The sequence below is a fragment of the Canis lupus genome, chromosome 30 (genome assembly GCF_011100685.1).
Source record: "Canis lupus familiaris isolate Mischka breed German Shepherd chromosome 30, alternate assembly UU_Cfam_GSD_1.0, whole genome shotgun sequence".
Taxonomy (NCBI): domain Eukaryota; kingdom Metazoa; phylum Chordata; class Mammalia; order Carnivora; family Canidae; genus Canis; species Canis lupus.
Window position 1 is genome coordinate 25,904,431 of NC_049251.1, and position 23,323 is coordinate 25,927,753.

The 23,323-nt window shown below is 40.7% G+C and overlaps 1 protein-coding gene across 1 annotated transcript in view; it reads right to left on the reverse strand.

The window, feature by feature from the left end:
- LOC119866906 (RAR related orphan receptor A) overlaps positions 1-23,323 on the reverse strand; it is a 711,488-nt gene that overhangs the window by 176,880 nt on the left and 511,285 nt on the right. The window contains exon 3 of the mRNA XM_038580594.1: positions 6,723-6,752. Coding sequence (XP_038436522.1) covers positions 6,723-6,752 — 30 coding nt within the window. The remainder of the gene's footprint in view (positions 1-6,722; positions 6,753-23,323) is intronic.

Consider the following 23,323-nt stretch of genomic DNA (forward strand, 5'->3'; position numbering starts at 1 on the left):
ATTTATTATGGAATCCGTTGAGTTGTATGAACAACGATATTAAATGGATGCCAGTTCTTTGGTAAATTCACTTAGATTGTTAAAAATAGAAGCAACGCTCATTTTACTTTATTTATTTATTTATTTATTTTGCAACACTCATTTTAAAGTCAGAAGGCTGCACGGTTTTCTGTAGATGACTCTGTTTAAATGAATTTTTTCCTCTGGTAGGAATAACATCCCCCTTTTTTATAATCACTTTGCTCATCAAGCTTAGAAGCCTTTATTGGTAAAACAGTCATAACTTTAAAGAATCTGAATCAGTTGTAGGAATGAATGTTACACTTCACTTTTTTCCTATAGTTTACAGCGGAAGGACCACTGAAGGAATGGCATTTGTTACTGTGGCAGCATTTAGGCTCTGTGGAGTGGCTTCCGATCCTGGCTGCATCACCTTCTAGATACTTGTAGACTGCTGGGCCTCAGTTTTTACCTGGAGAGTGGGGAGCAGCAAGACCTACCTCACAAGATTGTGGTAAAGATTAGATGAATCAACACTTACAAAGTGCTTAGAAAAGCATTTAGCACTTTGTAAATGCTCCATGACATTGCCTCATGTTGATATTGGAGATAATGGTGTGGCACTTCTGTGCGTGCCAGGAGTCAATCTACTCTGAGTCCTGGCTCTGCCCATCACCAGCTGGATGAGTTTGTTGCCTTTTTTTTTTTTTTTTTTTTTTACTTCTTTAAGTTGCTGATCTCTCAGATAAATTTTCTCATCCAAAATGGGGACGAAAGTAGCACAAAGCTCATGGAGCTGATGAAATGATTAAATGAGATAATGCAGGTAAAGCACTACACAGAGCACCTGGACTATTAGAATTAATCACTCAGGGGTGACAGTTCCTATGCTGCTGCTACCTCATCTACTGGTACTTCTACTCCTATCCTAGATTATTGTCATTACTGAATCAAAAGTGATGCAAAACTTGTGATAGACACCCAGCCTTCTTTAGAGATTGACCCAATCACATGTAAGAGTTTTACTAAATATATAATCTATCAAGTACACGCCAGCACCTGATAGGCTAGGCACTTGTGTTTTCTCCCTACTTGTGATCATGGATTTTAAAGAGCCCTTACCATCTCAATACACCCTTTTGACCCTGTGTTATGAAATGGGAACCCAAATGCTTTTCCAAATTCAATTCATGGATCTGATGTCTACTCACAGAGCAAAATTGAATCACCTGGATGTTCCAATGGAAATGCCTAGCTACATATTCTAGGTGTTTTTGTTTTGTTTTGTTTTTAATGGAATGAACTATGGGTTTACAGGCTATGCAAATCTTCTACCTTGGAAGAACTGAGTGGCAGGGCCAAGTGCAGTCCATTTATATCTTAATATGATGAGACAGAAATCCTGTTAAGCTCAGGCAGGGTTTGGCTGTAGTCAGACAGGCTGAGTCTAAACAAGGCAAACATTTTCAGGCAGTACAAGGGATTTTTATTCCTTGGACTGGTTGATCTTAAAGGCCCTAAATTCTCTGGGTGAGAATGGGCGATATGCAGCAGGGAGAGCTTTCCCTTTCCCTTCATCCTGCTGTGTGCTTGGATCACAGTACCAGAATTCTGGATTGTTTAATTTTTTTATCTTCTCCCACACTTCCAGCTTAGTCTGCTTTCCAGTTGTGAGCTGAATCTTCTAGAAATGGTACAGTAGGCATTTGTGTTTTCAGTGACTATATAACCCCACTCACCTCACCCCCACCTTCAACCTTATTGGTAAGGTACTTGAGGACAAAGAACCTGTCAGCACACAGTAGGTCCTCAGGAAATAGTTGTCCATTGGCTAACCCTCTAAGAGGCCAGCATTTATTTTTGGTTATGTACCATCAGCGGCAAGCTTTATGTCTGGGATGGCCAGGAGCCTTGGGAAGCCTCAGGAAGAAATCAATCCTCTGGCTACTTTGTGAGCATTGGGTTATCCCCTTTTCTGTTTCTCAATGGGTAGATGCAATCTGGATGAAAGCCTACTAAGAGAAGTTCAGTGTGGCTTCTTCTCAGGCCTCTTCTAATGATACATCCTGCCAGCAGCAATTGAAATTATAGTTGCCGTGAGTCACACCGTGAGTCACATGGGTTGTCACGGCAACCTATTAACTATATAACCAAAGCACCTTCCATTAGCTTTGCCAAGAATGGTTCCTGAGTTTTCCTGGACTGTTTTAAATAATGTGGGTGAGCCCCAAGTTTGGTGTTGTATTAAGAGCCCACAATCAAAAGGAATGGCCTCAAGGACAAGAAAAGAAAACGAGAAAATAGGGTTATTTTAGTTCTTGGACCTCCTGAGTAAATGGCTACAATCGTGACAAATTGTTGGGTTGGTTTTGTGATATCAACAAATGCCTAAGGAGAGGAGGTTGAGGCCTCAAAACTAATTTTCTCTAAGTCAAATTCAAAGCCAAGTCTCTAGGGGTGAAAAGTGAATACATTAACCTCTTCCACTTTAAATGACTGCAATAAACACTTTTTCTTTTTACAGATACAAAGGATTATTTCTCAAGGAAATATTCTGATTTGTACAAAAATATTTTCACTATTGAGAACTAAAACCACTTGATAAATAACATAGTGCTTTAATTTTATAGGTTCGGTATTAGCCTACTGCAACCAAACATTTGAAAATGTACTAAATTGCCTTTAATAGCCATTCATGTGAAAATTAAAATATTGCAGAAGACTCAGAAGCATATTTTACTTTGTTATTTATTGGGGGAAACAGACATTAAGTTGGATTAAATTGATACATTTTCCTGGCTGCTTACTGAGTCACTTGCAATTTTCACTCCTAAGTGCCTATTCCTCAGTGTGTAAGAAAGAAAGCAGAACAGACTTACCCAGGAAAAATAAAGAATAGGAACATGGATGAATGAGAAGGAAGTGACAATGATCTGTTGCCTCTGGAAACTATCCAGGAGCCTACCTGGCATCTTCTGGGTCTTTGTTGGGGTGGGTGGCTGATATATTCCCTAAGGTTATGACTCCATGATGCAAAACTTCCGAGTAGCTGGAAATAGCTAAGATGATCTGTTGCATTCTTTGCTTTTTCACCTCCAAATCTGTCATATTCTAACATTTTAGTGCATGCAGAACTATCCAAGTAGAATTAGATTAAAAAGCCGGGGGTGGGGTGGGGGTGGGGGACAAGTGACCAGTTGTCCTTGGCAAATAATAAAAACCCAAACAGCAGCTAATACCACGAAAAAGATACTTATCCAACAGGGTACCATTTCAGCAGGAAAGAGACCAGAACAAACTTGTGAAATCCCAAGTAAAAGCAATCTTTGAAGTGTCCAACCAAATACAGGTGCTATATAATCATCACAAAGATTAAATTGAAATTCTACACCACGGTGTGAAATTGATCTGATATGTCCCTATCCTACAAGTAAAAACTTCCTTTTCTGTTCACATGCCAAAACCAACAGCAACATTTCCTATCAACAATTGAAGAATATCACAAATGAAAGCATTCTTTGACCAATTTGGTCATGATGACTTTGTACAAGGAGCCTCAAAGCTCTGCCTTCCCCCACCAGCCAAGTAAAGTTAATGACAAACACCACCAGTGCCTTTTCTCGGGAACACAGGAGAATCTGAGTTCTCCAAAGACCATGCTTATGAATTCCTCGGAAGCTAATAATCAGATCTCCTTTCCTGGGAATTTCTGGCTCTGCTCACCCAAAGCATCTTTATTTTTGTTTTATTTTATTTTTTACAGAAGCAATACCTATGCTCTCCAGATAACAAGGTGGCCTAAAATATTATCAGGTGTCACATCTATTCAGGTTCATTTTGTAGTTCTTGCACCTCTGACTGGTGTACCTGTGAGCTGACACTCCGGTCTGATAATATATTCTGCAACTGTACATGTTAATTTGTAAGTTGAACCATGTCTCAGTGAGGGCAGTTAGGAAACCCAGATTGAAATTGCTAATGTGGGGTGACTTCAGCTGTCGATGATTATGTAGTCAAGCCTTGACCAAGGTTTCCAGAACTCTGGCTAAAAATGCAAGTCTTGAGACAGTACAAAAATGAATTCACGCACTTCACTTGATAGTGAAACTTTCTGAAGAACAGATGTCAAGATGCTTTAAGAGGAGCTGGAATTTAACATCTTAAGAAAACTTCTAGGTAAGTTAGGACAGTTCCGTTTTCAAGAAAAATCCGACAGATGCTAAAGAAGAAGTCATTTGGGTGACTGTTATTGGAGAAAGAACTGATTGATTTTCTTCCTCCTCACAAGTGTAGGCCCTGTAGAGATGCTAAGATCAGAAGTATGATGGGTTGTCTGCTGAGTTGGGTGACAAAAACAATCTCCACATGTAAGTGGTATAGAAGACTTTCACTAACACGTAACTTGGACAATTCAATTTCTCCTGGGCATGTGGAAAGTTTTGTGCCAACTCTCTGTTGCTATTCTTCCCAACTTGTCATTGGTCTGTGTTATCATGGGCCCTCTATCCTAAATCATGAAAGTAAACATCAACCAAAAAACCAAGGTGATTTCTGATCTCCTTTTGTCAATTTAATATGTGAATTACCTAAAGCGAGCTTTATTTTAAGTCTGTCTACCCTGACTTTATGCTTAACGTCTAAGAATTTTCCTGCTGATTTCCATAGTTAGAGAGGCAATCAAAAATCTACCCACTCTGGCTGTGTTTTGATTTTGTTTTAAAGCTGGTATATCTGATGGAGTTAGTTAAGCCTTTGCTGCAAGGCCAACCTGGTTATATCGCCTCTTACTGGAACACCAGCGTTTCTTCGCTAGCTACCACTCTCATGCGGCCATCCAAATCCTTCTATGAATTTAAATCTCACCACAAGTTATTGTTTCTGCAATAGACCAATGAAATTATTCTCGGGGATGACAATTCCTTGAAGGTCCTCATGGATGGATGGTCTATATATTTGCTGACATCTATGGTCCCTGTCTTATTAGTTGAGGGGCACTCTTTGTATCCAATGGAGTTGAGCTAGTGGTTTTATCCACTCATCCAAGAGCCAAGTTATAATGCAAATACTCAGTGGCTTTCTGTGTGTTGCCAGGTGGCCAGGAGTCCGTACCCCCAAACCGCCATAAACAGTAGGCACAATCATCCGCTCCTGTTCGGGAGAGGCCCAGGACTGAGCTAGCAGAAAGACTGAATTACTTACCACCTCTAGAGTGGGTCCCTCCAGGCCAGGGACGAGCTCATGGGCAAGGCTGTGCAAGGAAGCGCTCTGTACCATGCCTGCCCTGCGGATATACAGAGGACTTCAGTCTCCTGCACTGTCAATCTCTCAGTCATCATGAGCTCAATTATGCACCGACAACAGCAAGAACAACAACAACGACGACGACAAAACAACCCCCAAAAAGCTAAGGGCCACAGACTACCGTGAAGGAGGGACAGCCAACGGGAACTGTGCATCCGGAGATGGAGGTGCTGTCCTGATCATGTATCCATTACGGGCCTGACCTGTCATCTTTCCTCACACAAGGAGAGCCAGGTGGAGAGACTGCAGGACGGGGTCCTAAAAGTCAGGCAACCATCGAATTTGGTGGGTTTGGGGGTTTTTTTTTGTTCTTTGGGATTTTTTTGTTTTTTTGTTTTTTGTTTTTTGTTTTTTTTTTGCTTTTTTTTGTTTGCTACAAATACAGATAGACAGACAGACAAGCCCGAGAGCAGATTTCAAGAATCAACTGAGGCACAAGATAAACTACTTTGATGTTACACAGATTTTTTCCCCCAAATGTTTCACATGAAACCAAAACTTTTAAAAGCATAATTAGGAAAAATTTGGGGATACATTGTTGTCAGCCCTAAATTGTGCCATAAATATCTCCACTGCTTACGTTAGAAGGATGCCCAAACACTTCTGGTGGGTAGCACATATCTGTGGTGTAAAATAGCGAATTCTAATGACACTATTAATTCAAAGTCTAAATATGCTGGCCAAGTACAGTGAAGGTTGACTGCCTGCATCAATGACGGATTAGTTTCATCCCGAGGTTCAAAGCACAGTCAAACATTATTGCTCGGATTGCAAAATCACAACACTTTACGTTGACGTGAGTTTGTAAACTTATGGTGTAGTTCGAATGAAGGCAACTGATGAAAGCAGTTGAACCTGAGAAGTGGGAATGAATACAGAGTGTAAATCCAGCGCACATTTCCACATCAAACTACCGATGCCATTTACCGGGGCCCTCGTGGGCCACACTCATGGTCGAGCGACAGCACCTATATTCCCAATCAGTATCTCTGCTCCACAGACACAAGTACAAAACGGCCTAAATCGTGAACTAGTGGTGAGGAAAAGGAGACCAAAGTTTAAAAGAAATCAAGGTGATGTTTCCTAGAAACATACCAGCTCTTCTAAGAAGGATCCAGAATAGGGGTGATCAGTAAGTAATTAATTGATCCTCCTGACTAGATTTTATGATTTTTTCTAAAGACTAATGACTTGAATCACTAGAATTCATCAGACTATGTCTAGACTCTCTTTAACACACACTCAGTACAAACAGGTGGAGATGTACCACTTCCGACCACTACAGGTAGAGAAGTATGACCTCTGTTGACCATGGATCACAGCTGAAACATTAGTTTATACTTGAAGGGTCACAGCAGCCAGACATATGCGAATTCCAACTCTTCAGAAAACTTTGGATAAAAAAAAAATGCATTACTTACATGTATGTGTCTTCTTCGTTACTGAGATACCTAGAAGAGAAGAAAGAAGGACAGAGGTAAGAAAACATCCTGGGTGTACTTCTTGGAATGCCCCTCATTCACAGCACACTCAGGAATGCATTTGTTCAGACGGCGATGCCAAGGCCAGGTTAGTCTTCATCGTACCCGGTGGCGTCCCTGGACCTACCCCAGAACAACAGAACCGTGAATGACAGGGACAAGCACGGCCTACTGGTTTAAGAGGTTCTGTGGTAAAAAAGCAGCAGCATGGACAGTAATTAGCCAGGGTGAGGGAAGACTCTCAGTTTTCCTTTTAAATAGGGGAGATGATCACGTTTATAGGCAGAGTGGGGAAGATTTAAGGCACAAGAGAGTGATGCCAACCTACTCAGACAAGAGCGAGCGGAGCAACGGAGCAATTCATTTGCTAGGGCCACTGATTCTGTGTTCACTTTTTAATGAAAACGACTCTGCTTGCTCACATGAAGCATAACTTTCTATGGTGACAGAAAACACCGCCACAAATGTACCTATCTGTCCACACTCATTACAGCCAGAAGGTGTATAGCTGCTACTTGCCGCGAACAGTACCAGGAGGAACACAAACTGTACAAAAACAGGAGGGATTCATGAGTCAGCACCCTTGCTGCTGCTTCCAGGATGATTTACGGAGAGCAGGTGACAGATGAATGGGACTAAGCAAGATTCGGCACACAGGGCCACATGAAGATAACACGAACGCATGCTTCAGGGCCAACAGTGCGATCTCGGTTTCGGAAGGACTCCTTTTTGGACTCTTTATGCTCTGTTCTCCTTGGGGGAGAGTCTTGAGACTCAGTAGGCTCAAAGTAACACAAGTCTCGAAAACATTTAGCCTGTGACTAAGAACTGTGGTAAACCTTGAAATTTTTCTCTTTCAAGTTATTAAGAGAGCTATTTAACCCTCCTCTGGAAAGTCAAAGTTGTTGAAAAATTTGGCGCCCACATCAGACCCATTACTTAGCTATGGAACAAATCATACAGGGAAGAAATCCATGATGAAAATCCATGGTAGACATTAAAAAAAAAAAAAAAAGTTAGTTCCAAAGTTGTGTGCCAAGACCAAAATCACACGCTTGCTCCCCCCACAACTTTCCAAAGGGCTTATTTAGGGAAGCTGAAATTACATAGGCCCAACTCAAATTCTCCTTTTTTCCCCTTTTTATTGAGGAAAACTAAACTATTGTTTTTCATCATGTTTGAGTTGGCTTCTCCAAGCGAAGTTAGAACCTTCTGCAAAGAGCCTTGAAAGCTCTCTCACATGGGAACTACAAAACTGGCCTAGAATTTTTTGAAATAAGCTTTATCTTAGGAAGGGAACGTCCCCCCAAAAGCAACTGTGAGTAAAGTTTAATATCTGAATACAATTTGCAACTCCAGCTCATGACAACAGCACCAATAAATTGATACATTAGTGCTCTTTCAGCATTATGAGGGCTATATGTGTACTTTCCTTAGGAAATAATGCTTTCTGTAAAATCACTTTGAAGAGAAAGTGCTTATGCTGTCACTCCTGATTATTCAGAACCTCCACACAATTGGATTTAACACAGCCCAAAACAGACCTATCTATATTCGCTGAGTGTGGAACTATTTTCTCCTGACATCCAAAGCCCTGATGAAAATACTACTGCTTTGACTTTTCTACTTAAATTTATTATACAGCGTGATGCGGTGTTCTCATCAAATATTTTCATGATGATTACATTGATAATAGATTCTGAAAATCCAGGTAAGCCACCTGATCTTTGAGATCACAGTAGCACAGAGCTAAAACCACCCACATCCGTCTCCAGGAGTAAGCATGGCCCCAGCATCAGCACCAACTCAGTCTCTCAATCTTGTTTAGCTGCCACTTAGTGATCAATAGAAAGAACTGGAGGATATACCCACATAAAAGTTGCCGATCGCAGAGAAAAATGTAGGATGCCAGTTAAACTGGAATTCCGGATATTACTCTGTTGTGTATCCAAAATTCAAATTTAACTGAGCATCCAATATTTTATCTGGCAACCCTAACCCATACAAATAAAATGTAAATCATATCTATCATATACGATGAAGAATATAACAATAAATTAATAGCACGTTTTTATGTAGAAAGGTTTAAAAAACACACCCCTTTCCTCAAAACAGTATTTTTATAAAAAGAGCATTACTTTTAATTATTGAGATGGGACTATGCATAATATTTAATTATTGTTTTTACTTAACTGCCATTATGAAGACAAAATTCTATTACCCAAAAGAAGCAAACAAATGAAAACAATATGAACACACAAAAGACAAATTTAACGGAATGATCAGGAAGTGTATTTGGAACTCCCTTCCTTCTCCTATCCTGAAAAATAAGACTTGTGATCAAAATAAGACTCCTTTCTCTATAGAAGCCCTAGTACTTCATAGTAACTGACTCCATAGAAGTGTTAAAGAAAGCAAAAAACAAAAAGCAAAACAAAACAACAAAAGCAGGGGCACCTGGATGGCTCAGTTGGCTAAGTGTCTGACTCATGATTTCAGCTCAGGTCATCAACTCAGGGTCATGAGATCGAGCCCCACGTTGGGCTCCATGTTGGGCGTGGAGCCTGCTTAGGATTCTCTCACTCCCTCTCCCTCTGTCCCTTCCTACCCAGCTCCCTGATCTCTCTCTCTCTCTCTCTAAAAAAGAAAAAGAAAGAAAGCAAAACCATCTTTATTTCACAGATGGGTCAATACAACAAAGAGGCTCAGGGAAGTTTAATTAACACAATGAAAGCTTTCTGTGGAAAGTTAATATCCTTCTGGAAGTGCATCCACAGTGCATATTTAAAAACCCTGGTATAGGGGCACCTGGGCGGCTAGTGGTTGAGTGTCTGCCTTTGGCTCAGGTTGTGATTCCAGGGTCCTGGGATTGAGTCCTGCATCAGGCTCCTGCAGGGAATCTGCTTCTCCCTCTGCCCATGTCTCTGCCTCTCTCTGTGTGTCTCTCATGAATAAATAAATAAAAATTACTCCCCCCCCCAAAAAAAAACCCCTGGTATAGATAGTACCTCTCAAAAGAGTAAATGTTCAAAAAAGATTTAGTTCCAGGACCATATCACTCAGCAGTCAGCTCTGCAAATAATTTAAACCTATGGGGCCCTGTCCCCAGTCTTATCCCAACCAGAGAGCCCCACCAGGGATTGGGTGAATGAGCAGCCATTTCTTCACCCTTCTTTGGGGGTGGAGTGGGTCTTCTCTTTTCTGTTTCTGAGAGAGGTTGCAAGCGTCCTGTTTTTCTCGCCAGGATGCTTCCTTAATGAGACCACAGCAGTAATACATTGCCCATTTTCATCCCTAAGCAGATCCAAACCTAATGTTACCAGCAGTGCCAGGAGAAGCAGCTCTGCATAATGAATTGTTGGAAAACTGGTTTTTCTAAAGATAGATTATCATGAGTGTATAGTAGGGGCAAATAGCTCTAATTCTACCCAGAAGTAGAAAAGAAGAATCTTTTTAAAAGTAGCTCAAGATAGCTGGATTTGGAGCCAGGCTGACCTGGGTTTGCATAAGTGGCACATTCACTTCCTATCTCTTGGCTGAGAGACCTTGGGCAAGTGACTTACCTTCTCTGGGCCTGAATTTACAATTGTATATAATCATAGTAATACTCAAAAGCCTATTGTGAAAAGTAAGATGAAATAAGGATGTGTAAAGAGCTTTCTAAACCAGGAAGTGAAAAAAAATAAAAAAAATAAACTGGGAAGTGTGATATAGATGTCAAAAGGGTGGACAACACGCGTTAGTATTATTTTCGTGAAGTTGAATTAGAATGTTCTACTGAAAGCCATGTCATAGCTACTCCTGATGTCTCTGGGTATCACATTTGCCTGGGGCCCAGGACTCTAGTTATCAGACCAAGTGCTCTGACTTGAAAATTCCTAGTTGCTGGAGGAAAGCAGGAGACAGAACCAAGTTCCTAAAAGTAAGTCTGTCCTGTTCAAGACCCTGAACTCAACTGGCATCTTCACTCTCTGAAATCCAGGGAAGATACTTGCTCATTGGCAAGTGTGCTAAGTGGGCTGCTGTTTAGCACGGGCAAAGGACTTTGATCACTACCACCAAAGGGTGTCAAACTGAGTCCAGCTGTTGTGAAGGTTTTGATTCCCTTCCAAGTAACTGGGAAGAACATCAAGATCCTTCTACTGAGATTCGCAAACAGGCCACCAAGCAGAATACTGCTCTCTGCAGAGACAGCAATGGCAGGAGCCGTGGGAGAGCGATGGGGTGGTGCCCAAGCCCTCAGTAGCCTGAGCCAACGGTGAACTCCCCGGTCGACTCGGGCAAGTCACTTAACTTCTCTGGGCCTTAGTTTTCTCATCTGTAGAATGAGATAGTTGAACTGCATGGTTTCTTAATTTCCCTTCTAGCTCCTTGATCAATGGTTCCTTGCCCTGCTTTCTAGCTATCAGACCAAACCTCTTCTTTCTAAGCAACAGGCTTCCAGATCTATTTCTCACTGTACAAAATCTAATGTAGCTCACAATCAAAGGTAACCCCCTGAAACTTTTTTCTTTTTGCCTTTAAAAACCAAAGAAGAAAGAAGGCAGTACCCACAAAAGGTTATATAAGTAAAAGCTACACTTCTTTTGGGTGATATTTTAAAATTATCTGGGCTAGAGAAAAATGGTACCTTTTGATAAAGTTGCAAGACTCCTTGTATTTCACCCAGATCATATATATATATATATATATATATATATATATATATAGAGAGAGAGAGAGAGAGAGAGAGAGAGAGAGAATGGGAGCATGAAAGAAAAGAAAAGAGAAACATTTCCAAGTGACACTTTAAGAGTAATTTCTAATTTAACAATGTAACATCAGTTTTAAATTGTCAATTAATACACTTAAAATTAAGAGAAAAAATCTCCACAAATACTCTACTCAAAGTAGGACTTCTTTTTTTTTTTTTTTAATTTATTTATGATAGTCACAGAGAGAGAGAGAGAGAGAGGCAGAGACACAGGCAGAGGGAGAAGCAGGCTCCATGCACTGGGAGCCCGATGTGGGATTCGATCCCGGGTCTCCAGGATCGAGCCCTGGGCCAAAGGCAGGCGCCAAACCGCTGCGCCACCCAGGGATCCCAAAGTAGGACTTCTAATACAGCAAGAGTGCCTGACTCTATTTAGCCAACCATGCTTCAAAGTAAAACAAAGGAAATGTCATGAAAATACCACAAATTTATCACTGTCACAGTTATCAGTAGTTTCAGAGTTATAGCTATCACAGAGCAGAGCACTTTAGGAATGTAATCTGATACTTCCAATCAGTGCCAAATCTTGGACCAATTAACTTCCTTGATGGACTTCTTATTGTCTCTTGGTTTCCAGGCAATTGTCTGGGTACCAAGTTTATTTTAACCTTTTTTTTTTTTTTGCTAAGAAATGGCATCTTTCCTCTACGTCAGACATGCCAATTACTAAACTAGCATTTTCACAGGCCCTGCATTCTAGACAAATCCCTAACTACAGAGGTGTCCCTTTGCCACTTTGCCATTATACAGCCTGTGTGCCTTCTCTTATTCTCTTTCATAATGAGATAACAGTTGAGATCCAGGTATTTTCCACATGAGTAAGCTCTAGCGTTAGAATAAAGAAAAGAAAAACAAACACAACAAAGAATATCTAAAATAAGATGCAGTGAAGTTTTCTTTTTTCTTCCTTTTGTTTTTAAATATGTCGCTGTTTCTTTGGGCACCTGGGTGGCTCAGTCAGTTAAGTGTCTGCCTTGGGTTCAGGTCATGATCTCAGGGTCCTGGGATTGAGCCCTGCATCATTGGGCTCCTGCTCAGTGTGGAGTATGCATCTTCCTCTCCCTCTGCCCCTCCCCACTGCTCATGCTGTCTATCTTTCTCAAATAAATAAAGTCTTTTAAAAATAAATATGTCAATGTTTCCATATTTCAGTGACTTTTTATGGCTGGGAGGAAGAGATGTGCTAAATGATAATAACAAAATATTTAATTGGCTACCTCTTGCATCTACACTACACCCATTAACCCATTAACTCTCAGTTTAATTTCTAGAAAAGGTGAACGAATTAAATAAAATGCCGGTTATTCAAGCCATGAGGTCTTGGGTGGATGGCCTAAGCGCTAAGTCTCCATTTTTCTTACCCATAAAATGGGGGCAAAATTCTCAGGGTTGGGTTTAAAATAAGGTTTCAGTAAAAGAATTCACCTGGGGCATGTAGCAGAGTACCTCTTTTCTACTCAAGACATTTCTCCTTGCAGACACTTTGCATGGGACAAGAGATATCCCTTGGGTAGACGCAGGCATACCCACCAGGGCAATGAGGTCATTAAAAAGACGTATAATCTGGCAAATGAGTGTTTGAGCACTCAGGCAGAACTTTCAAAATAAAATCTGGAACATGTAACCTCCTTCCTGCCATATTATCAACAAGCATAGTGCAAAGGTTGCAGTTTGCTGGGGCTCTTTGCTCCCTCCCGTACTTCTTTTTGACTTCCTCATTGGAGAGAGCTTGTGGTTAAAACAGCAATTTATATGCAGTGAATGAACGCTAGCTAAGAAACAAAGCCCAGCATTTAGGCGTTTTGTTTTTGTTTTTGAATGGCTAACAATTGTTTCATAAAGAAAAAAAAAAATCACTCTGTGCTGGCCCTATGCCTTCCCTCCCCCAATCCTGAGCTGTCCTATGCGCTTGCTCCATTCCATAAGCAGTCAAGGAGAGAATCTATGCAGGAGGCAGAGCAGGAGCACAGCCCAAGTGTGGCCTCACCAAACAGAGTGATGTTACAAAACAATGTCCTTGTCTAGGACAAAAGAGCTATTAATGATAATCAGTACATATTACTGAAAGTGCTCCACGTAATCTCTGGACTTTGTTTCAAAAATTCTTAATGGACACTAATGCTTAGAGTTCACTCAAAAGAGAAATAAATTATGTGCCAGGGTTGCAGGGACCAAGGACAACACTCGGAAGGCATCAAAGCATTAGCAATGTTACGACAATCAAACATTTTGTAATTGCTTAAAAAGCCTTTAAAAATCATTTAGAAATACTAATTATGAAGATAAATAATACTTTAATGTGAGTTTTCTTTTGTGTTGATTTGAGCCTACGTTGAGCTTCAGTAATAATATTTCAGCTCTTTTACTAATCAAGGTGCTTTGGGCAACATAAAAAAATTTCCGTTTTAATGTAAAAAACAGAATGGACATTGATAAGAGGACTTTCCCCCCTGTTTTTTTTGAATTAAAAAAATTGTGTGTGTGTGGCTGCCTAGGTCATAATTCTAGGTCATATCTCTAGGTCACGTTTCCTGACATTTGTGTCCAGAAATATCTTCTAATTTTGAGCAGGAAGGCCAGAGCTATACCTTCCCTCTAGCCTAGCCTTTATCTTTGACAAAACAGTTCCCAGAACAAAACCTCATTCACGGTCCCTCAGCAAAGGCAACATAAAGACACCATCAGTCTATCCTAGAAAGAAATTTTGAGATGAAACTTATTTGGGAAACCTCCGTCCCTTACAGATCACTATCTATGCATTATGAAAAGTCCATACCTGAGGAGAGTAATTTCTCCTATTATGGCTTGCTGGTGCCAAATCCATGATTAGCATTAAGGACAGTAAGAATAATGAGAATCCTTGTTCTTTCAAATTGATTTCCTTTTATCGAGTCTCTATATTGAAAATGAAGCTACCCATTAAATATTATTCGGTTGACTTAAATTTGCTTTTGGAGCTCTGAGCAGAGATGTGAACTGACAACCATCAAACACTTCCAGCTTGGCCTCCTGGAATTATGTAGTTTTCTAAGTGAATAATTCAATTCAGGTAAAAGTCAACAGCTCTTACCATGCTTTTCCAGGAAATGCTTTATGTACCTCTGAAATATGTTGAAATTGTTTATCTTTGACACTAATATGGACAGGTACTAACTTGAATTGCCTGGATGCTGTCAAACACATGACTGTAGTTGCAATCCCCAAACTCAAAGCTACCAGAACTGGTTGGATGAGGATGACCTGAAGATTACAGAGTTGTGGCCCCAGAGCAAGTCAAGCACTTCTATACACTTTTCACATATTTACCCTTATATAGACATCGTAAATCATACTTCATGGAGCATGGATCCTAGTCCACATATCAAGGTAAGGCAAGTGATTACTGAAGAAATCTCACCTAGTCTGCAGCCACCCCAAAACCAAATTCTGCTCCTGGTGGCACAGGCATGGATAGACCAAGGGCATACTGGTTGTGGCAAAACAGGAGATAATTCCATAGGTTCACTCATGTCTTGAATCATGGGGCACCTATGTGGCTCAGTTGGTTAAACATCTGACACTCGGTTTCAGTTTATGTTGTGATCTCAGGATCATGAGACTGAGTCCCAAGGCATCATGTTGGGCTCCCCATTCAGCAGGGAGTCTGCCCCTCCCCCAGCATGCATTCTCTCTCTCTCTCCAAAATAAATAAATAAATAAATAAATAAATAAATAAATAAATAAATAAATCTTAAAAAAAAAAAGCCACAGGATCCAATGGGATATCAAATATTGATATTTATTTTTAGTGGAGAGGGGTCTTCAATTACCGCTGAACACATAGGATACTATTTAAAGGTCTGTAAAGGACTTCTAAAAGTGCCAACATTAATCATCTTGAAAGAAAAAGATAACTCCAATTAAATATGTATTTTGTAGACTCTCCTCTGATGACAGAATTGTAAGCAGTTTGTCTGGATTGGCTGCTTCTGGGTGATAATTCCAGAAAGAAAGTAGCCACCAAGGTATTTCCTTTGCATTCACAGAATTTATTGAATATGATAATTACTAGATAAGATGAATAAACTGTTTTCCCACATGAGATTTAGAGTCAGGAAGCTTCAATTCCAGTCTTAGCTCAGTCACTTGCCAGCTATGAGAATTTGGCCAAGATACTTATCTCTCTGATTCTTAGTTTCCTCATCTCTTCAATAAGGGGGAAAATGTTTTCTTCTTCCACCTGGTAATGTGACAACTAGAAATATAGGCTTTAAGGAGTAATTATGGATGTACAAGAGTTTTGATGGCAGCATTGCTGCCAACAGCAAAAGGTTAGGGAGGAACCACCCAAATGTCAATAGTACAGAGAATGAGTTAAATAAACCATGGTATATGTAATGAAATACTCTGCCATCAGTACACTAATGAAAGCTTGATTGCATAGAAAGACATTCTAGCTGTCTTCAGAGAAACAAAAATCCCAAACCCCCAAAGTACAGCATGACTTCATTTCTGCGAAAAGAAGAAAAAAATAAAACTATATAGAAAAAAGAGTAAAAAATATGCACCAAATAAATGAGTGTTTATCTCTGAGTGGAGGAATTATGGATGGTTTTTCATTTCTTTTTTTGTCTCCACTTTCTAAATTTTCTGTAATAAAAAGCTGTGTGAATAAAATTTTAAGACTAAGAAAGAAAAGTTAAAAAATACCTCCCAGGGTTACTGTGAGGATGAAATGAAACAATGAATGGAAATGTTGATTTAATTTTGTTTTTTCTTTATTATCCCAAACGTCATCTCTCTGTGACCATTAGGAGACCTGGTTTCCTATGGCAACTACCAATTGCATTATGGTTTCCAGGGAACCCTGAGTCTGAAGTATAAGTGTGACAGCATGGCTGGCATCTTTCAGGAGGGCCCCATGGTGATGGACAGTCTGACAGGACTTGACAAAATAGTAATCAAACCACTAATCCATGTGCTGAAAAAGGTCTGAAAAATAAGCCTTGTCTAGTTCGGTGTGTTTTACATAATGTTCCAGAATGCAGTAAGAAACCTGGACTCTGATGTTAGGTGACTCTTGACTCCTAGGAAAACACCGATCCTTTAGTTACCAAATAGAAATTCAGTTTATGTCAATGACTACAGGGATTCTGTACTCTGTGTCTGTGGAGACCTCTAAGAGTAGGTGCAGCCTCAGAGACTGATCACAAATCCCTCAAGGCAAGAGTGACCCCCTTGGTCAGTACCCCCTGAGAAGTCTCTGGGACTTAATGCCACGGAATGTAAAAGCAGGATTTTGGAGACAGGAAGACCCCGGCTGTAAGCCTGACTTCATTGCCATCACTAAGTGACCATCACTGGAGTCATTTCTCTTTAGGAAAGTAACTTAGCCTGAGCTTCAATTTCTATAGGAGAGAGGTAAGAATACTTTCTTCTCGGGGATCCCTGGTGGCTCAGCAGTTTAGTGCCTGCCTTACACCCAGGGTGTGATCCTGGGGTCCCGGGATCGAGTCCCACATCGGGCTTCAGGCATGGAGCCTGCCCCTCTCTCTATATATATATCATAAATAAATAAAAATAAATAAATATTAAAAAAAGAATACTTTCTTCTTGGGGTTGCTGTGATCATCAAGTGGTATAGACTGTAAAGTCAAAAGTTGCAGATGGTCATTGAATTCCATTAATTGAGCAATATATCTCACAGCAATGACTGGAATGCTTCTCTATAAAAGAGAAAGGAAAAGGCCCTTATGTCCTTGGGTTGGGCTATTGAAGTGGCACACTGAACTTCAGAACAAAATATGCCTTGTTTTGACATTGATGTACCTTGTCATAATTTGATTTCAACTAATACAACTCCCCTCTTCTAGGTTTTTTTCTCTTTTTTTCTTTTTTTCTTTCTTTCTTTCTTTCTCTTTCTTCTTTCTTTCTTTCTTTCTTTCTTTCTTTCTTTCTTTCTTTCTTTCTTTCTTTCTTTCTTCCTTTCTTCTTTCTTTCTTTCTTTCTTCTTTCTTTCTTTCTTTTTTTTGTATTAAGAGGGTTGTTAATGGCTTGGATTACGTCCCTCAAAAAGATATGTTCAAGTCCTAACTCCTGGTACTTGTGAATATGCCTTATTTGGAAAGTTGGTCTTTATGGATGCAATCAAGGTGAGGTCATACTGGATTAGGGTGGGCCTTAAATCCAGTGACTGCTGTCTTTATAAGAGAAGGGACAGGAAGATTTGGATGCAGAGACACAGAAGATACAAAGAGAAGGTCATGTGACGATGGAGGCAGAAATTGGAGTCACGCGGCAATAAGCCAAGGAAGGCCAGCCAGCAACTACCAGAAGTTAGGAAAGAGGCTTCTAGAAATCCTTCTCTAGAGCCTTCAGAGGGAGCATGGCCCTGTTGACACCGTGGTTTTGGACTTTTCAGCATCCAGAACTGTGAGAGAATACATTTCCGTTGTTTTAAGCCACTCATTGGTGGCAGTTTGTTACAGCAGCCCTAGGAAATTGATTACAAAGCTCCAGGAAATTTTATGAGCTTATGGAATCTTGACAATACCCTGGGATCTTTCAAAAATATGGTGTGGCAGTTTTCTTGTTTCCCCTCCAAATCCATTCTCCCATTTTTCCATGGCAGGCATCTTTTTGGTGGGCACAAAGCAGTCCAGTTAGACACTGCATTTCCCAGGGTCCCTTGGGGCTGGGTATAGCCATAATATTAGGTTCTCATCAAGAAATGTGACTAGAAGGGGTATGTGGAAATTCCATGTCACTTAAGAGGAATGCTTGCCTGGAATATCCTGTGTCTCTCTTCTCACAGATGAGAAGGCCATGTCCCAGCTCAAACAGTGAGGACTGGGCCTTTGGAGACAGGACCCTAGATCTTGTAAGGCTGCCTGCTTCAAACACCACAGGAGAAAGAAGCAAACTTCTACCTCATATAAGCTACTGTGTTCTTGGGTCTCTGTTATTACCCTAACAAATACATAGGGTTAAGAAACAACTCTAGTTTGTAGCTTTGAATCACGAAATGTTAGATCTAGAGACAAAAAATTGTATCTCTCCCTGGAAAAGGACAGAAAACTGGGCCTAATAGGGACTAGGTGACTGAGTCCCAGGCAGCCAGCCAACTAGAGGCACAGCAGAGAACAGCACTCAGCTCTATTGGCTCTGAGGCCTGGTATGTTCAAGTCTCCCTGTTATCCTACAGGACATCTCAGCTGGACCCAAGGTTTCACCAGCATCATTTACAAGTGTTATTCAGGCCAGAGTGACTTTTTGAACTGTTAATCAGTTAGCATCAGTCTCCTGCTCAAGTTCCTTCCATGGCTCAGGAGGTCTTCCACAAGCCTCCCTGGTTCTCCAGCTTACGGCCTCTTCTCTGCCTCGTCTCTCTTGCTTTCCTCCATGGACTTCTTGAATTTTCTGTAAAGCCCTAAGCTAGCTGTGGCCAGGCGTCCTTCCTGTTTGAATGCCCTTTGCCTAGTTCAATTTTTCTGTACATCTCCCCAGGCCTTCCTCACAGCCACTCAGATCTCTAAGGTGGAACGCTCCTCACCAGCTCCTCTAAAATTGTGTTCCCGTCACATTCTCTACTTTGCTTTACTCTTCATAAGTGTCTACACCCTCCCCCCCCCACTGATATTCTATTAAATAGCTATTGTATGCCTTTCTAACAATGCCAACTCTTAAAGGCAGGGATTTTACGTTCCTGGATTCTCACTGTATTTTTGAATGCTGAAAACGGTGCCTGGCACATAGTAGGAGCTCAAAAACAATCTGTCAAATGCATAAATAAAAATGGTTCCCAAAGTCACACGGCTAGTTTACTAATTGTGACTGCAAAACCTAGTGCTCTGGGAATGTATAGACAACACAGGAGAACAGAAATGATGAGGCAGGGGCTAAATGAGATGGTCTGGGCGTTCAGAAGGACAAGTTTGCGTGGGTGAAGAGAAATCGGAAAGCTATATACAAAGAGAGAGGGGGAAGGAATGCATAGTAACCCCAGAGCCCAAAGCAGAGGTCAGGCAATCAATAGAAAAGTTAAAATGGTGCTCTTAAACACTTCTGATAAAATCAATTTGGTCATTACCACAGCTGAACACAGGGCATGTAGGCCTCATCTGTTAGAAAGATCTTTATGATCTTGTTAACGGATCCCCGACACAGAAGCTGCAAAGGTTATAACCCAACTTGTAAAGCTAATCTCATATTGGCTCCGGGATAATAAAGAACCGACAAAAAAATTCCCACTTAACCATATGTTAGAGCAAGAAGAAGAGCTTGCGTGACTTCTCCTATGGCAATTCAGAATAGTTTAACTTTCCCATTTCTGAGACTGAGAAAGCAGTTTTAGAAATGATTTTAGTACTGAGGGTTCTTAGATATAAGAGCTTAGAGGTTAACTTGGGTTTAGCCATCTCCTTCAATTCCAAGTGATTTAAAAATAAAAGTCAGGATTTTTATTTATTTATTTTTTTTCAGATAGCTCTGTTCTATATTTGTATACCGCAGATGAAATCCTTGGATGATGATGATTATTGAATATATGATTTGGGGTCATTCTTCTTCAGTAGGGAAATGCAGCGTTATTTCCTGGACCACCTGGTCCAGATCATGTCGGTGGGAGTTAGAGTAGAGGGGGAAAAATCAGTTTAAGCTACATAGCAGGTCCAGAAGACAAAACAAAATAATCATCACAAAACGTTTCTGAGTGGCCTTGAAAAGAACAGGGGGAGAATGTGAGTTTATCAGGCATTTAGCAGCAGACTGAAATCTGAAACATGTAGGGATGAAATGATACAATGTCTGAGATCTGCTTTAAAAAAGCTTCAGCAAAGCAACAAGGGATGGATGAAGCATGTGGGACACAATCTTGATAAGTGTTTGAGCTGGGTGTTTGGTAGACAAGAGCTCACTGCACTGTTGCATCTCTTTGTGTGTATGTCTGAAATTTTCATAATAAAAGGCCCTTACCCGCTGGAAAACTTTAAAAAGAGGCCCAGTGTCGCTTACAGAAAGTGGTGTGAGAGGTTCTGCTGAGCCTGTGAATAGGCGCCAGTCATAGCTTCTCAACTGCTGAAGGAAGTGTTACTCCCTAGAGCAGGTTTGAATGCTTTGGAGAGCAGATACCTTCAGAATAGGTACTTGTTTAGTATTTATTTTATTTTATTTTATTTTATTTTATTATTTTATTTTATATTTTGTTATGTTATTTTAATTTTTATTTTATTTATAAAAAGAAACATTTAATGCCTTTTATTCCTCCTCCTTAAATTCTTGCTTTCAATAGGGTCTTAATCTCACCAATGGTGGTTTGTCAACTATGATACATTTTAGGAACATAACCTCACTGGTTGATGAGAAAGTACTGGAATTTGTCATGGCCACGTGAACGGAATATGCAGTGGAAAATAAATCAGAAGACCTGGCTGTGAATCCCCTCTTCCCCTCCCCTGGCTCTCTGCCATCTTTTTTTTTTTTTTTTTTTTTTTTTAAGATTTTATTTATTTATTCATGAAAGGCACAGAGAGAGAGGCAGAGACACAGGCAGAGGGAGAAGCAGGCTCCATGCAGGGAGCTCGACGTGAGACTCGATCCTGGGACTCCGGGATCACGCCCTGGGTCAAAGGCAGACGCTCAACTGCTGAGCCACCCAGGCGTCCCTCTGCCATCTTTTTACCATACATGGATGAGTCTACCCTCTTGAACAATCTTCTGCATGGTTCCCTTTGTTCTCAGCAGCCCATGTTTTGTTGGTTGGATGAAAGTCCCATCAGTGACGTATAATAGCATCCACGCTTAAAAGCGGGCCACTTCTACTATATAGAAACTTAACTGAATCAAAAGTTCCTTGGTTAATGATTCCAAACAAGACCCAAGAAATCCTGGCTACTTTCTTGTGTGGTTATGTGAAGGCAGATGGTTGTTTTAAACTTATAATTGAGTCCCTTTGCAGGTACTTTTCAATTCATCATTCAGACTAGCAATCTGATTCTCATTCAAATAAGATGTACCATTTCCCCATGACGTTGTTTGTTTTTTTTGTTTTTGTTTTTGTTTTTGTTTTTTTTAGTTTGACATTTTCAAAGTCCCTTGAAGATCATCCAAGGTCAACTTGCAGTGTGCCATTGTAGCAACATATTCATGGTCTGGTAGTTGTATTTTCAACCCACCTACGTATTTTCAACACATCTTCTGATTTACTCACTCTGTGAAGTAAGGAGTGAAGATACTGCTGAACCATTTCTCAGGGAGGAAACTGAGTGTCAGAAGGGTGGAGGGGTATGCTCAAGGTCAAGAGGCTCCTGTGTGACAGAGCTGGGGCCAAAGCTCAGTCATGGGACATTTTCAGTGGTCATTGTAGTTATTTCTTACTTTGGCAGATCCTTTAAGTGCTCCTCCTGTGCCCACACCAAGAGCCAAAGGCATCTAGCAAAAAGCATCAGAGACAAACATCTGTATCCCTGGGTCAAAGAGTTCCCTTAGTCTCCCCTCCCTTCCACCAGCAATAACTTTTTTTTTACTAACAGGCTCTTTGAGCTCTACATTCTGGTTGTCCTTTCTCATTTTGTGCAGTTTGCAGTTGGTAAACCAGTGTGTTTAGGTGGTGTACAGCTGTGCCAGTGCCCCTCTGTTCTGCCTCCTGTATTTGCAAACAAGAGACCAGGAGAGCCTTGGCCAAGCCTCTTACTCCTCGCTGCTACCGTCGGAGACTGGACTTCCTATGACAGTATATCATCCAAACACATGTGGATCAACTCTGTCACACCAGCTATGGCTTCTACCCTCTTGCTTTCCCTCACACAACATTAAAAACAGCACTCTCAATGCCTTTATGAATTCAGAAATCAACCACGTCCAGTGGAGGTAGCTTAAGTTACCTCTCATTTCAAAGCTGTCACTTAATTTAGTCCCAGAGTCGAAAGACAGCTTGAAACTATTTGGACAGCTCACTAATGAACAATGTATGAATAATCTTTCAGCTCAAAGTAGAATTTGTTCAAATAGGAAAACACAGACGTGCCATCTCTCCTGCCCCTGGTTGGCTGTATGCTTGTTTGTTCTGTCCTTACCCCGTGTTGTCAAGCACTGTGCTAGGTTTGCGGATGGCCAAAAGATAGCAGTAGTCCCTGTACTCATGGTGAGTAGGAGTATCTGTCAAAGCCTCAACCCCTGATCTAAATTCCACCTGGCCATCCATTCTGCATGAGCCCCATCCACGTTCCTAGCAGTCATCTCTATTCCTTCATGAAGCTCAAACAGTGTTCATCGCATCCAAAAGTTTCAAGAGCAAAAAGGGTTTTGGGAGGCACTGAAAAAAAAATGCAGGCTTATGTTAATTCAGCCTAACTCTTGGCACATTCTCTTTCCATCCTTGGTCACTTGAGGCCCTGCTGACTTTTTTCAGGTGCCTATGTCCACAAAGAAATGCATGTGACAGGGACCTCTTCCTCTCTTCCTGCTTATATATTTTCCCCTACAGACATCTTTTCCCCCCTCCTTTAGATATCTTGAGATTATTTTTTGCATTTTGAAAGATCCTTATGCATGATTTAAATATTCCAGGTAATTCCTACACCTACTATATGATGAAGATAACAGATTCTGTTACTTTGTCTCTGCACAAATGAAACCTGTGCCTCAGTTTCCAAGGTAACAGAACAAATAAAACAAGCCATCTCCCTGCTGCCAATATGGTAAAGGTCGGACAGCTTTGAGCTCAGACATCAGGAACCTTTCAGCCAACTCAACATCCTCCTGATTTTTAATATTTTCCCTCCAATTCACATTTGGTGTCACTTACTGAAGA